The sequence below is a fragment of the Trichomycterus rosablanca genome, chromosome 19, assembly GCF_030014385.1.
Source record: "Trichomycterus rosablanca isolate fTriRos1 chromosome 19, fTriRos1.hap1, whole genome shotgun sequence".
Taxonomy (NCBI): domain Eukaryota; kingdom Metazoa; phylum Chordata; class Actinopteri; order Siluriformes; family Trichomycteridae; genus Trichomycterus; species Trichomycterus rosablanca.
This window is the reverse complement of record NC_086006.1, coordinates 9,115,002-9,129,190: the sequence shown is the minus strand read 5'-3', so window position 1 is coordinate 9,129,190 and position 14,189 is coordinate 9,115,002. Positions and strand designations below refer to the sequence as shown.

Below are 14,189 nucleotides of genomic sequence, written 5' to 3'. Positions count from 1 at the left end.
GTCACTCGCACAGCCTAAAATGAGCAGGACGTGTTTCCCTGATTTTTAAGCACTTTCACTCTGTCACTTATGTTTGTTTATTAGGATTTTAACATCATGTTTCACACTTTTGGTTACATTCATGACAGGAACGGTAGATACTCGTTACACAAGGTTCATCAGTTCACAAGGTTATATCGAACACAGTCTTGGACAATTCCAATTCACCTCACTTGCCTCTGGATTGTGGGAGGAAACCGGAGCACCCGGAGGAAACCCACGCGGACACGGGGAGAACATGCAAACTCCACACAGAAAGGACCCGGACCGCCCCACCTGGGGATCGAACCCAGGACCTTCTTGCTGTGAGGCGACAGTGCTACCCACTTAGCCACCGTGCCGCCCTGTCACTTATGTAAACACTTGATTTACAGACAGCTGCCTGGGTCCTTTCTGTGTATAGTTTTTACGTATATTATTAAGAATTTGTTGAACCTTATTTTAGTGTATTTATGTGATTTAGGGCTTGTATATGTTGTGTTTTTTCTATTCCTATTTTAGTGTTACACTGACATAGATGGTTCTTTACCTCCACAGGGTGGAACGTTTGGTGCTCTCCCTTCACTCAGCACTGCACAAAGCAAGCCTGCACATTGGCTTTCGTCTGTGGTACACCCCATTATAACTTTCTGATAAATTTAGAGATTTAAAGTACAGCAGTATAGAATTTATTTCTTGTCAGGTAGCTACAGATTACAAAAGTATTGTAGCAGTCGCCTCATTGTCTGCTACTGATGCATTTTGCATTCTATCGTTGCAGTACAATTGTAAGAAGTTGTTTTGTTATGTTCATGGCATTAAAAAATGTCCTTTAACCGTAATTTAGTTTCAGTATGTATGTGTTTTAGAGCTTGTAGATTGTGTCGGACCCAAACGGTTCTTTGCCTCCACAGGATGAAAAGTTTGGTGCTCCTCGTCCACCCAGCACAGCACAAACCAAGCCTGCACATTGGCCCCGTCAACAGCAGGTAAGCCTTCATCTTTGGTCCAACCCATTATTATAAATTTCTAGTAAAGCATTGTATTTTCTATTATATTTATTTTGTCCTTATTAGAACCACAGCTGTTGTTTTATGTTGCACATTGTTTCAAGACATGTTTATAGTGTTAGGGTCAGTGGACCTCCCACAGGTATCCATGTCAGGTAGCTAATTTGTTATAGTGTTACATTGTGTCAGACTCGAACGGTTCTTTGCCTCCACAGGATGAAAAGTTTGGTGCTCCCCGTCCACTCAGCACAGCACAAACCAAGCCTGCACATTGGCCCCGTCAGCAGCAGGTAAACTTTCGTCTGTAGTACACCCCCTTATAATTTTATAATAGATTTAGAGATGTAAAGTACAACAGTACAGAATGTTTTTTCACACTAAGTTCAATTAATATAAGTATAAACTAAATACAGTATTCAGTGCATATAGTAAAACTTAGTGTTAGAATCAGTGGATCTCACACAGGTATCTGTGTCAGGTAGCTAATTTGTTATAATGTGACATTATGTCAGACTCAAACGTCTTTGCCACCACAGGATAAAAAGTTTGGTGCTCTCCCTCCACCGAGTACAGCACAAACCAAGCCTGCACATTGCCCTCGCCAACAGCAGGTAAGCCTTTATCTGTGATACACCCCCTTATATATTTTTTTAGAAATTTTGAGATTTAAAGTACACCAGTACAGAATTTATTTTTACATTGAGAGTATTTAATACAAGTATAAACAACTAAATACAGTTATTAGTATATAGTTATTAGTAATATATATATATATATATATATATATATATATATATATATACTGTATATATATTACACCAGACTTGAACGGTTCTTTGCCTCCACAGGATGAAAAGTTTGGTGCTCCCCATCCACCCAGCACAGCACAAACCAAGCCTGCAGATTGGCCCTTATCTGTGGTATACCCCATTAAAATTTTCTGATAAATTTAGAGCTTTATAACTTACTTTAAGTAATATATTTTACACTGATAGTATTTAATACATATTTAAACAACTTTGTCATATAGTCAGTGTATTTTCTGGTAAAGCAGGTAACTAGAATGTAATTCAGTAACACTCTACTGTCCTTTCCCATTGTATAGAGGTTTATGAAATGCCCAGACCTTTTGTCTTCTCTGGATCCAAAAAAACCCCAGATGCCCAGTGTTTTGCCCAGCCTTGTCAAAAAAGAGCAGCCAAGCCAAGCTGGAATCCAGCAGAAGTTCAGCCATGTATGTATTTTGGTCTTATAAGAATCATTTGGTTATGTTTAGCATTGTTACACATAACACTGTTGGTACCATAGCACTTTGCATTCTTGCTGAAGATCCAGTATATTGTACCCATGAAATCTCATCTGTTTTATCAGTTTGTGTCGTTTCTTAACTCAAGGGTGGTGATCAGGAAAAAACTGGCAACATTTGTGTGGTTACATTTTAAAATTTGAATAGGCTACCTATAGTTCAGTCAATACTGAACATAACTCTCTCATAACTGAGATTTACAAATAATGATCCATGTAATCTCCCACCAGATCTGTATTACTATATAATTAGGTTCAGCCAAGTATGGATTATGATTAAAATGTGTTTTAGGGCTTGTACATGTTTGGTTTTTCCACATATAGATAGCAATGACAGCTAATTTGTTTTAGTGAGATATTGACATTGTGTGATCCTAATATGTTTCTTTACCTACGCAGGGTGGAAGGTATGGTGCTCTCCCTCCACTCAACGTAGCACAAAGCAAGCCTGCATATAAGCCCCTCCAGCAGCAGGTAAGCTTTCCTCTAATATACTGTACCTCGACCTATGTTTACTCCTTAAATATCGACCTAAACAGAATGTACTTTGATTAACATCAGTTAACCGGTTCAATCCAGGTAGAGGATCAGAAACCAGTGACTCGAGATTTGAGGACAAAATTTAGGAGACTTCCACTGCTTGTTCACACCCGGCACCAGTTGGTGAAAGATACATTCCCCATGACTCCCAAAGGTACAAAAAGCACCATAGTATAAATTAAGTTTCACCACCAGTCCATAGGTTAGAAAAACTATTAACCAATGTGGGTATTTCAGATGTGCTGAAGAAATATGGAAAGAACATGACCAAGTTTGAACATGATGAGATCCTCAATTACCCTGAGATCTGGTACTTGGGCCACATAAGTAAAAATGATGACAAATCCCAGACTAGAAACCAGACAACTGGCACCCCAACCAAGGTAACATTAAATCTACTGCTCTGCCTGGTGAATATTGTAATAACCAGTTCTGTCATTAGATTAATAAAGACTTTATGAGACAGTTACTGATGGTTGGTTTGTACACACAGGGTAAGAATATCACTTACCGCTATGAGGTGCTGAAAATGCTTGGAGAGGGAACGTACGGGCTGGTTTGGAAGTGCCTGGATCATAAGACCAATGAGCTGGTGGCTATTAAAGTTGTTCATCCAAAAAAGTAATAACATACAACAATATCATGCTTTGTTAAAAGAACATGCATGTGCTAAATGATAATTAGGTTCAGATTATGTTATTGCTACAGTACAGGGTAAACATGTGTCATACTGATGTTTCATGTAGTGTTATCCAGACAGAGATGGATATTCTGGAATTCTTGTGGGAGAAAGACAGAGACGACTCTCATAACATTGTCCACATGAAGGAATATTTTTCCTTCCGTAACCAGCTCTGCATCGTCTTTGAACTTCTGGGGTGAGTGACCATGATTGTGTTTATGAATCTAGAAGTGAAAACCTTATGTCTGAAAAGCCACATGAGGGTAAATGTGGCACTCTCTTGTCCACTTAGGCAAACCCTAAGGGAGGTCGTGAATGAGCATGAGCGCTTGAGTATAGATCAGGTATGGAAAATTGCTTGTGAAGTGCTCAAGTGCCTGAGTCTGCTCGAGAAAGAGAAGATCGTCCATGCCGATCTGAAACCTGTGAGTAGATGTATCAGTTACACCTAAAATATGATAACTCAAAATACTATATATGGCTGTAAATAATCACATAAAAAAATTTAATCATACAAGTACAATTTGGGAGTAAAGTTAATCTGCTAGCATCATATGAGGGACTCGCTTATCCCTTTCTTGCTTGTTAAGGAGAACATCGCGATGTCACTGCAAAAGCCAGATGGCATCAAAGTCATTGATTTTGGATTTAGCTGTTTCGAACGTTTGCAAGGTGAGCAAAACTAAATGTGTTGTGCATTTATGTCAATAGAAATACAGTAATCTTGTTTATCAGTCTACCCACCTTGTATCTCTTCTACTTTATCCCCTTCTTCCCTTCCTCAGAGTTCCCACGGGTAGGAACTCGCATCTACCGCGCTCCAGAGGTCATGGTGCGCAAACGTTACACCACCGCAATTGACATGTGGAGTCTGGGCTGCACCTTGGTTAAGCTTTACACTGGCGAGCATCCTTTTAACGGAGAGAGAGAGGTGGATATTATGTCCCGCATGATGGAGGTATAAAACATCATTTTACCACATGGTCAGATATCCAGTATTTCTATCAATGTAAGCCTGCAAGTGTTATACAATATATATTATTATTTTTTTATACATTAGGTGCTTGGAAAGCCTCCATCTGAATACATCTCTTCAAGGAAAGAATTGTTCTTCGGTAAGCACTTCATGTCAATGACATGAATTTGCAATTTACCATCTAATATGAAAACATTCTCTAAATATGTCTCGTATTTTGATGCAGACTCTAAAGGACGACGTATTAGGATACTAGAACACGATGGACAAATAAGAGGAATCGGTTCCAAAAATCTGCCCAGTGTTTTGAACACTGATGACAAGTTGTTCCTGGACTTTATCAAGCGCTGCTTAGTGTAAGTGATCGGCAAACAATTTAGTCAGGCAGTTAATCTTCTAATCAATTGTCAACCTCACCAAATAACTGAAACTTTTTCCCAGCCTGCTTTTGCACTGCCAATGATGCACCTATTAGTTTATGCCACTTTTTGATTTTTATGAACTGTCTTTTTCCTCTGGCTCAATAGCACCATATGCCACGCAGTCATTTTCATAAGAATGGTTTGGAGAATTAATGAAACGATTTGTTTTATAACATTTGGCATTATAGAGCATTTTTAACTATATAATTTGTCAAATGTGACTATTCCTCGCAACATTAATTTGACTTACTTAATTACATCACAGCATGGCCGCTCAGGTGGCGCAGTGGTAAAAACATTGTATCGAATCCCAGCTCTGCCTGCCGGCTAGGCTAAGCAGCCACATGAACAACGATTGGCCTGTTGTTCAGATATGGGTGGGATTAAGCCGGATAGGGTCTCTCTCTCATAACTAATGCCAATTACCAATTACGACCTTTGCTGGCTGATTGATGGCGCCTGCACAGAGATGAGAAAAGAGTGCTCTCAGGGTGTGTCTCTCCGTACACAACGCTGAGCTGCACTGCACTCGTCAAAGTGTAGGTGATAAGATGCATACGGCATGCTGCCCACGTGTCAGAGGGGGCGTGGGTTAGCTTCGTTCTCCTCAATCAGAGCAGGGATAGGCATTGGTGGAGAGGAAGCATGACGCATTCGGGCAGTTGGACGCGGAAAATTTTTTAAAATGTGACATCACAGCATCATACAGTATATCATGACATTTGATTTTGTATGTATTTTCAATGTCATCCAGATCTATAACAGACAACTTTACTGAGGTATCTACATAGCATTAATAACGAAAGCCTGTGTAGAATGTAGTGCAAGTTAGCTTTGGTTTGCCCGTGTTGCTCTCTATAGCTGGGACCCAAGTAAGCGCCTTACTGCACAGGAGGCTTTGAAGCACAAGTGGACTAAGGAGGGGCCAAAGGCAAAAACAAAGCAGCAAATGAAATGGCATCACACATGACCACTGGACTTGACGTTTTACGCACCAAGTTAACGACAGGATGGGTGTGTTCATTTGTTCATAATACAATTTTATTCAACTAAATAGATTTAAGGCTAGTGCGCAATACTGGACTTTCAGTACTGCAAACAATCATCTTATTGCCAAACTCAGATGTGAACCTTAAAAGTTAATGGTTTATGGTTTTTTTTCACCTGTTACTCCCTATAGATGGATGCATCCCACATCAAATAGTGCTTTGGAGCCCTGTTGGATTTAAAAGGATTATCACGAGTCAATCCAGGATACAGACTCGTCCACATAATGAGAGGATGAATCCAGTGGATAAGACGAAATCAAACCAGAGATTGGTTCACACTACACTTTTAATCAAAGATGTAGCTATGAATTGAACACTGGGGGGACCCAATATACTGGGATTATTGGACGGGGGCATTCTAAAACATTCCTGAAACAAAGTCTGTGAGTGCAAAATGTTTATTTATAATTTTTACATTACTATATTTTGGGTGGGAGGGGGGGATTTTGCTGTATAATATACATTGGTTGGTTTAAACATCTCTGCCCCATTACCCTCATTCTAATAACATTAATGATCAACAATTTAATATAATGCCATCATTTGTTTTTACATGCTGCCACCTTAGGTAAGACCTGAAAAGACCAGCCAGGACGTGGACAAAGCAACCAAAAAGAGACGTGGATTAGTGGTACCGACAAGTCCAGAATGTTTGTTCTGAGCTGAGGTTTTCCAGCCTGTTTGACCATCAGTAAAGAAGAAGAACCATCAACAAATGCTGCAGGATTAATCACCTGCAGAAAGGATCATCAAACACATCACAGAATCAACAAACTGCTGCTTGCTCTGACTGTCAAAATGTAGTGTGAAATACCTGTTTAAATAATAAAAACTTTTTATATTACTTATATTGAGGTGAGAATGATGTTTTGCAAAACATAATTAAAGTGTCTATGCACAATGATTTTATACAATACAGCTGCCATATAGGTGCCTACGGCAGCCCAAACATTACTCTGCACAATTTGCCAGCCTACATGAGTGGCATTATTCCAAAGTTTGCTGGTAAATGTGTGTCTCATGACTGCTTTTCGTGAAATAAGGTTTGTAAAATAATGAACAGTACAGCCACCCTACCCAGCATTCCTTCTTGGCTCTTCACGCTGTCAGCAGACACTGTCAAAAGTATGCAGCTGCAAATTGCCCAGGCTGCAACTAATTTAATTCCTCAATGAGTGAGTGTGTGTTACAGAGAGGGTATGTGAAGCATCATGCATGCGTTTGCCTCTACATAATGCCCTCCCAGTTCATAATGTTCAATTTAAGCCGGCATATTAGCCCTACCAACAACAGCTAAGCCCACCTTGGTAATATAACCCACTTTTATATGAATTACTAATAAGTGATAGAAGGGTTAGTCTAACCATTACTGTAAAACCTTGGTGATGATTTGGAGAGAAAATGACACCAGCTGGCTGCATACATGGTCATGGAGTGGTGCTTTGTCTGTTTATAGCTGACCCCCAGATACTCACATCACATCCTATGGACAGTAAAAAATATGACACTGATCAATAACTGCATATTAACAAGCATGGACTAGAATGTAATTCAATAACACTTAGACCAACCAAACAGTCTGATAAAAGCATTGTCACGTACATACGACCACTATACCTTATGTAAGGTAGACCAGGATAAATCAGATTTAATTCCACCTTTAATGAGACTGGCTGTGTCTGTATGGGGCGGGACAATGGATGAACAGGGTTTCGTCATAACTGCTGCAATTATGCCCAACTGATGTTGATGGTGCCTGCGTGACTCTCCATATGCAATACTGATTCCCACATGAACTTGCATTGTGCAGGGGATAAGATGCAGTCTGTACTGCACATGTAACGGAGGAGACATGACAGTCTGTCATGTCACTATTTTTCATTCCTAAAACATTTTGAAGCTACTTTTTCAAACCAGTAACACAATATATTTTGTAGTTTTAAATATTATGCATTTATTCTTGTGCCACACAGTAGATGTAAATATCTAAAAGATATTTTATACAGTAAATCTTAATGAGTTACAAGTCTATTGTACAATGTGCTGAGCCAAATATTATTCATCTACTTTCAAAGTAACAGTCCAAAATTCAAGTATGGTGATTCTAAACACATAATTTACTCCATAGATTGATCCTTTTAAAACCTGAGAATATTATGGTTAATGTCAAAATCAGCAGCACAAAAACTGGGTAATGGGTAATAAACAAAATAATGGGTATTAATGGGTAAAATTAAGTAATGGGGGTCTTGCTAGGGAGGAATGGGAGGGGGTACAAGCAGATAAGGAAGGTGTTGGTTCAAAATGGTTAAAGATACAAAGCTTGGGCAATTTTTAAGTAAAATACATTGAATAAATAAATAAATAAATCAAGTTCTGATGTCTGACATTTACACTGACTGCATATTCAGGTAAAAAACAATATAGTTGGTCTTTCTAAGCCTATTCCACCTTTTCCCAATCTATGAATGTAAACTCTAGTCAGGCTGCCCCATAAGGTTCCTCTCATAGTTCTCCATGCAGATGTGAATGCGCTGGGTAAAGTATGAGGGGTTTGAAATGGCACCCAGTAGGTCATTTTGGATCAAACACAAGTCATAAAGTTCTGAGGTGGAGGCTGTGCGGGTCACCGATCCCTCAGATTCCAAGAATACCTGAAGTAAAAGAAACAATGCATTAAAAACAAATGCTTAGTAAGAACGAGCGTGAAAGCGTAGTCGTGCAGGCTTTTTTACACACCTTTGGATGCACGATGGTGTCATCGTCATTTTGACGGATGTTGTCATCTATAAAGATGTGTTGGACCGTGGAGTCAAAAGGATCAATCCACAGTGGCTTTCCTCCCATGATGGAGTATGTGTTTCGTGCCCACCTGTTATAAAGTAAGAGGCCCATATTAGTTCTATCTTTAATGTTATATTCTATGAATATGTGTATTTCAAATCTGATGTTTCAAAAAAAGCTGGGAGTGGAGCATCTTAATCAATGTGTTATGCTATATTACATTTTAGCAACACTTTATAAACATTTATGGGCCACTGTAGTCATTTTTAGCGCTTCATAAAGCATCGTCATTGGAAGACAGGACTGGACTGGACTGTAGGCAGGACAAACTAATGAGATGGGAATACTGCTCTGATATTGTGTGACGGTGAGTGGTCGAGTTCTTACTGCAGGCCATGTCTAAAATTATGTTAGGTTTCATGAGGTTCCAAGGTGGGATAAGACTGGGGAGTGTTTTTGCAATGAAGTTTATGAGGTTTAGGTGTGGTTCTTTAAGGAGTTGTTGAATTCATATTTCAAAGGATTGTATGTGGTCTGGTTTAGTGTTATACAGGTAGGGGTATAACAGAGATTTGTTGAGGTGTGAACTTGGTTTTGTGGGTTTAGCTTTGAGCCTGATGGCATTGTGCACCAATGGTGGTTCAAGGGCTTCCACATACAGGGAAACAAACCTGATGACTTGACCCATAGATGGTGCATCCATAGTCTAGTTTCGACCTTACAATAGTCCTATACACATAAAAAAGGAGGGAGGATTATGCACCCCACTTGGTGCTGGCCAAGATCTTTATTATATTTAATTTTTGGAGACAAGTCATCCCATCCACCTCAAAGCCCAACAAGGGGATGCACAGAGCTGTATATCTCCAGCAGATCTGCACCAGTGTGATAAACAACCAGATGTATGTGTATGTGTATCTACTACTACTACTACTACTGTTTACTACTTGCTTCTTTGTTTAATGGCCAGCTAACAGCCCAATTGGAGAGGCTTGATTAACCATAAAGCTGCTAAATTTAATAAATACTTTACCAGTTGAAGTGATCCTGAAAGCCCCCAAGTCCATGTGAAGAGCTAAAGTACTGGTACACACTGCGTTCCCCATCCACAGTGGACACACGCTCCTCCCCACGAGTCACTGTTGCTCCTTTAGTGTTGCACCTGATCTGGCCAGGCATTGTGTTCACACTCAGCTACAAGTAAAATGCATGACTTATTATTATATGACTTCTAAAAGCATAAAGGTATTACGTTATTATTATTAATATTATTATTGTCTACCTTCAGATCAGGAAGGGCAGGGAACAATGGATGGGAGCACTGCGTGAGAACTCGGTGAACAACATTTAGCAGGCGGGGCAGGTCTGTACCAAACGTGCGGAACAGGACAGAAAACTCGATCCCTTGTGAGGTGAGATCCTGCAGCAGGTGGAAAAAAGAGGGCAGGATCCAGTGGTACAGTCTGCCGTCTTCTCCTTTTACTGAAAGCTCCTTGTCTGCAGGCAGGTCAGAGGGCCAGAGCAGCAGTTTCAGATTTTCATCAAGTACATTTCGGAAACGCTGGCCTGGACCAGTTGTGGTAAAGCCTGTTACCCTACCGAACTGGGAGTAATAACTTACAGCACCTTCGCAAGGTGAAAGAAGAGATGGAGACTCACTTATCCACTCCCATTTTCCTGTGTAGGATAAAAGAGACATTGGTGAATTACTCATAATGACTATTAGAGCAAATGCAATGTACAATCACAAACCACCTCCTTGTTTCTACACTCACTGTCCATTTTATCAGCTCCACTCACCATATAGAAGCACTTTATACTTCTACAATTACTGACTGTAGCCCATCTGTTTCTCTGCATGCTTTTTTTAGCCTGCTTTCACTGTTCCTCAATGGTCAGGACCCTCACAGGACCACCACAGAGAAGGTATTATTTAAGTGGTGGATCATTCTCTCTCTTTTTTTTTTTTAAATGCATTTTCTCCCCCTTTTCTCCCCCTTTAGTGCGTCCAATTGCCCAATTTGCATCACGCATCCTCTCTGCCACTGCCGATTCCTGTCCTGACCGAGGAGATCGAAGCTAACCCACATCCCCTCCGACACGTGAGCAGCAAGCCGTATGCATCTTGCCACCCGCACATTGACGAGTGTTGCGCCACCTAGCGTTGCGTGCGGAGAGACACACCCTAAGAGCACTCCTTCCTCATCTCCGTGTATCGCCTCTAATCAGCCAGCAGAGGTCGTAACCGCACCATTCTGACAGAGAGAGACCCACTTCCGACCTCAGTCCCGCCCATCTAAACAACAGGCCAATTGTAGCTCAGCCCCGGCCGGTAAGGCAGAGCTGGATTCGATACGACGTACTCGGATCCAGCTCCGATTGCAGCGTGTGTTTTTACCGCTGCGCCACCTGAGCGGCAAGTGGTGGATCATTCTCAGCACTGCAGTGACACTGACGTGGTGCTGGTACGAGTGGATCAGACACAGCAGCGCTGCTGGAGTTTTTAAATACCGTGTTGACTCACTGTCCACTCTATTAGACACTCCTATCTAATTGGTCCACCTTGTAGATGTAAAGTCAGAGATGATTGCTCATCTATTGCTGCTGTTTGAGTTGACCTTCATCAGTGGTCACAGGACGCTGCCCATGGGGCCCACTGTTGGCTGGATATATCTTTGGATGGGGAACTATTCTTAGTCCAGCAGGGACAGTGAGGTGTTTAAAAACTCCATCAGCATTGAGCACAACACACACTAACACACCACCACCATGTCAGTGTCAGTGCAGTGCTGAGAATCATCCACTACATGGGGGTCCTGACTATTGAAAAACAGCATGAAAGGGGGCTAACAAAGCATGCAGAGAAACATATGGACTACAGTCAGTAATTGTAGAACCACAAAGTGCTTCTATATGGTAAGTGGAGCTGATAAAATGATCAGTGAGTGCTAAGTAAAGACATTCTTGATTCTTACCTTTGGTCAACCGTCCCCAGGTTACAGTGGACAAAAAATACTCAAGGGCAGCAACCGTCCCATGTTTTGTAACAGCATCAGATACCAGGATGGTGTTGTTTAGATCAATGTGAAGAACTAGTTTCCTTTTTTTAACTGACAGTAACCTCGGAATTGGGAGAGACTCGGCTGTTTTACATCCATTAGTCTGGCAATCAGTATCACAGGTCTGAGGTGTTGTAGAAGAATTCAGAATATCAGAACCAGACATGGTGTAACACAAGTATCAGTGGATTCCTTTTACTTAAGAAATTACAAGCTAAGCTAAATGCTATGCTTCATTTTAGAAAGCAATGTAAACACAGGCAGCATGTACACATAAAACCAACACTAAGCTACCTGACAGTACTGAGCCTTAAACCCTCTGACAGACTGAAGCTAATAGTCCGAGTATTAATGTCGACAAGTTCTAGTCGCTCACCAAATAACATTTCGTGCTATTTTTTTCTTTAAACGCTTTATTTTACGTCTAAACTTGACGCTTATGTTTATTTTGTAACATTCAACCCACAACGACTATCTTAACTATCATAACTTCACCGGCTTTCGAAGCGACCGTGTGACTGACTGCTAAACACTCCTATTCCTGTCAGATAAACTGTCCCAAATCGCTTCATGTTCCCTATCCCCTACAGACTGAAGTGCTGTATAATATACCTCTCGATCACAATAGATTACATCTTTTGGACGCCAGACCCACAACAATGGATTACTAGATATCACAAACACACCAGACGTTAAATACTACACGTATACAATGAGAAAGGCTCCCTAACTAGTGCACTACATAGTGAGTAGGTTGTGTTTTTGAACACAGTAAGGTATAACCAGTAGGCTTTATTGTGGTGGGCGCCCTCTAACGCAAAGCTATAACAGTGCCTCTATTGGCAGTATTCCAAATAACATATATTGTATTATGTAGTTCAGTGGTTAAGGTACTGGACTAGCAATCAGAAGGTTGCCGGTTCAAGCCCCACCACTACAAAGCTGCCACTGTTGGGCCCCTAAGCAAGGCCCTGAACCCTCAAATTGCTCAAAATCCTGTTCAGCCATAACTAAGTTGCTTTGGATAAAAGCGTCTGATATATGCTAAAAATGTACCAGGCAGGATGGGTGCATCACTTCAGTTGCCTCTCTTCTTACCCTGATGTGCACATCACTCTGGAACAGGGTAAATCTGGACTCTTCAGACCCCATGACCTTCTTCCATTGCTCCAGAGTCCAATCTTTATGCTCCCTAGCAAATTGAAGCCGATTCTGCCGGTTAGCCTCACTGACGAGCGGTTTTCTTAAGGCTACACAGCTGTTTAGTCCCAATCCCTCGAGTTCCTTCACATTGTGTGTGTGGAAATGCTCTTACCTTCACTATTAAACATATCCCTGAGTTCTACCATAGTTTTTCTACCATTTGATTTCACCAAACGTTTAAGTGATCGCCGACCACATTCCTTCCTCGAAGATGATGTTTCCCCACTGTCCTTCCACTTTTTAATAATGCGCTGGGCAGTTTTTAACCCAATTTTAGTAGTTTCAGCTTCTCCTTAGATGTTTTCTCTGCTTGATGCATGCCAATAATTTGACCCTTCTGAAACAGATTAACATCTCTTCCACCACCACAGGATGTCTTTCGACATGATTGTTTAACAAATGAGAAGCTACTCACTGCATAAGTTAGGGTTAAATAACTTGTTGCCAGCTGAAACAATCACCCATGCAGTAATTATCCAATGGGAGGCTCTTACCTATTTGCTTAGTTAAATCCAGGTGGTGACCTTTTTTTGGCCAGGCAGTGAACCTTTGACTTGACCCAGTGAAAAAGCACTTGGAATAGTGGTCTGAATGTATAAAATATCAAGGTGTCCGTAAACTTTTGGTGACTTGTTCTTCTCCTCTGGCCTATGTGTTGCAACAGATATACTTATTTCAGTAATAGTTAACTACAGCACCTCTTTAAACAGGTTTTTTGTTTCGAACTGAGGAATTCAGAAACTCGGGGCTGGTGTACAAGCGGAATATCCCGCTGCGCCACCTGGAAGCCAATTGCCAATATTTCTGCATGTGACCTGAAATTTCACTAAGTGCCCCAAAGTCAATGAGGGGAACAGTGTTGTAGCTGAAAAGCAATATAACTTGCGTTCATTGTGTACTCCAATTCCCCTCCAGGTGCAATTCTGAATTTGTCTAATCTCGCTCAAAAACCACCAGTTCCTTTTTGGCAACCAGTTTGGTGTAATTAAATGTAATTAAATGCTAGTTGTTGTGTATTAATAATGAAATTGCATCATTTAAAGTTGCATTCCCGCCTCACGCCAGACAGCCTGTGACCCTGACAGAGAATAAAACTGTTAACATTTACATTTTCAGCATTTAGCAGACGCTTTTATCCAAA

General features: G+C 40.8%; 2 protein-coding genes across 2 annotated transcripts; one reads left to right on the top strand and one right to left on the bottom strand.

Moving 5' to 3' along the window:
* Positions 1 to 3,441: 3,441 nt before the first annotated feature.
* On the top strand, positions 3,442 to 6,846 carry LOC134333730 (dual specificity tyrosine-phosphorylation-regulated kinase 4-like). The gene is made up of 10 exons (XM_063015864.1): positions 3,442 to 3,494; positions 3,620 to 3,751; positions 3,848 to 3,980; positions 4,146 to 4,227; positions 4,341 to 4,513; positions 4,616 to 4,670; positions 4,758 to 4,887; positions 5,815 to 5,967; positions 6,134 to 6,385; positions 6,571 to 6,846. Exons 2-8 carry the CDS (start codon positions 3,636 to 3,638, stop codon positions 5,921 to 5,923), a joined length of 798 nt encoding a protein of 265 aa, XP_062871934.1. The 5' UTR covers positions 3,442 to 3,494; positions 3,620 to 3,635; the 3' UTR covers positions 5,924 to 5,967; positions 6,134 to 6,385; positions 6,571 to 6,846.
* A 1,111-nt stretch (positions 6,847 to 7,957) lies between these two features.
* Positions 7,958 to 12,149, bottom strand: si:dkey-32e6.3 (uncharacterized). Its single transcript, XM_063015786.1, has 5 exons — positions 11,762 to 12,149; positions 10,069 to 10,463; positions 9,820 to 9,980; positions 8,742 to 8,874; positions 7,958 to 8,656 (listed from the first exon to the last, which is right to left on the bottom strand). The coding sequence occupies exons 1-5, from the start codon at positions 12,009 to 12,011 to the stop codon at positions 8,480 to 8,482; spliced, it is 1,116 nt and encodes a 371-aa protein (XP_062871856.1). The 5' UTR covers positions 12,012 to 12,149; the 3' UTR covers positions 7,958 to 8,479.
* Between the last annotated feature and the right edge of the window lie 2,040 nt (positions 12,150 to 14,189).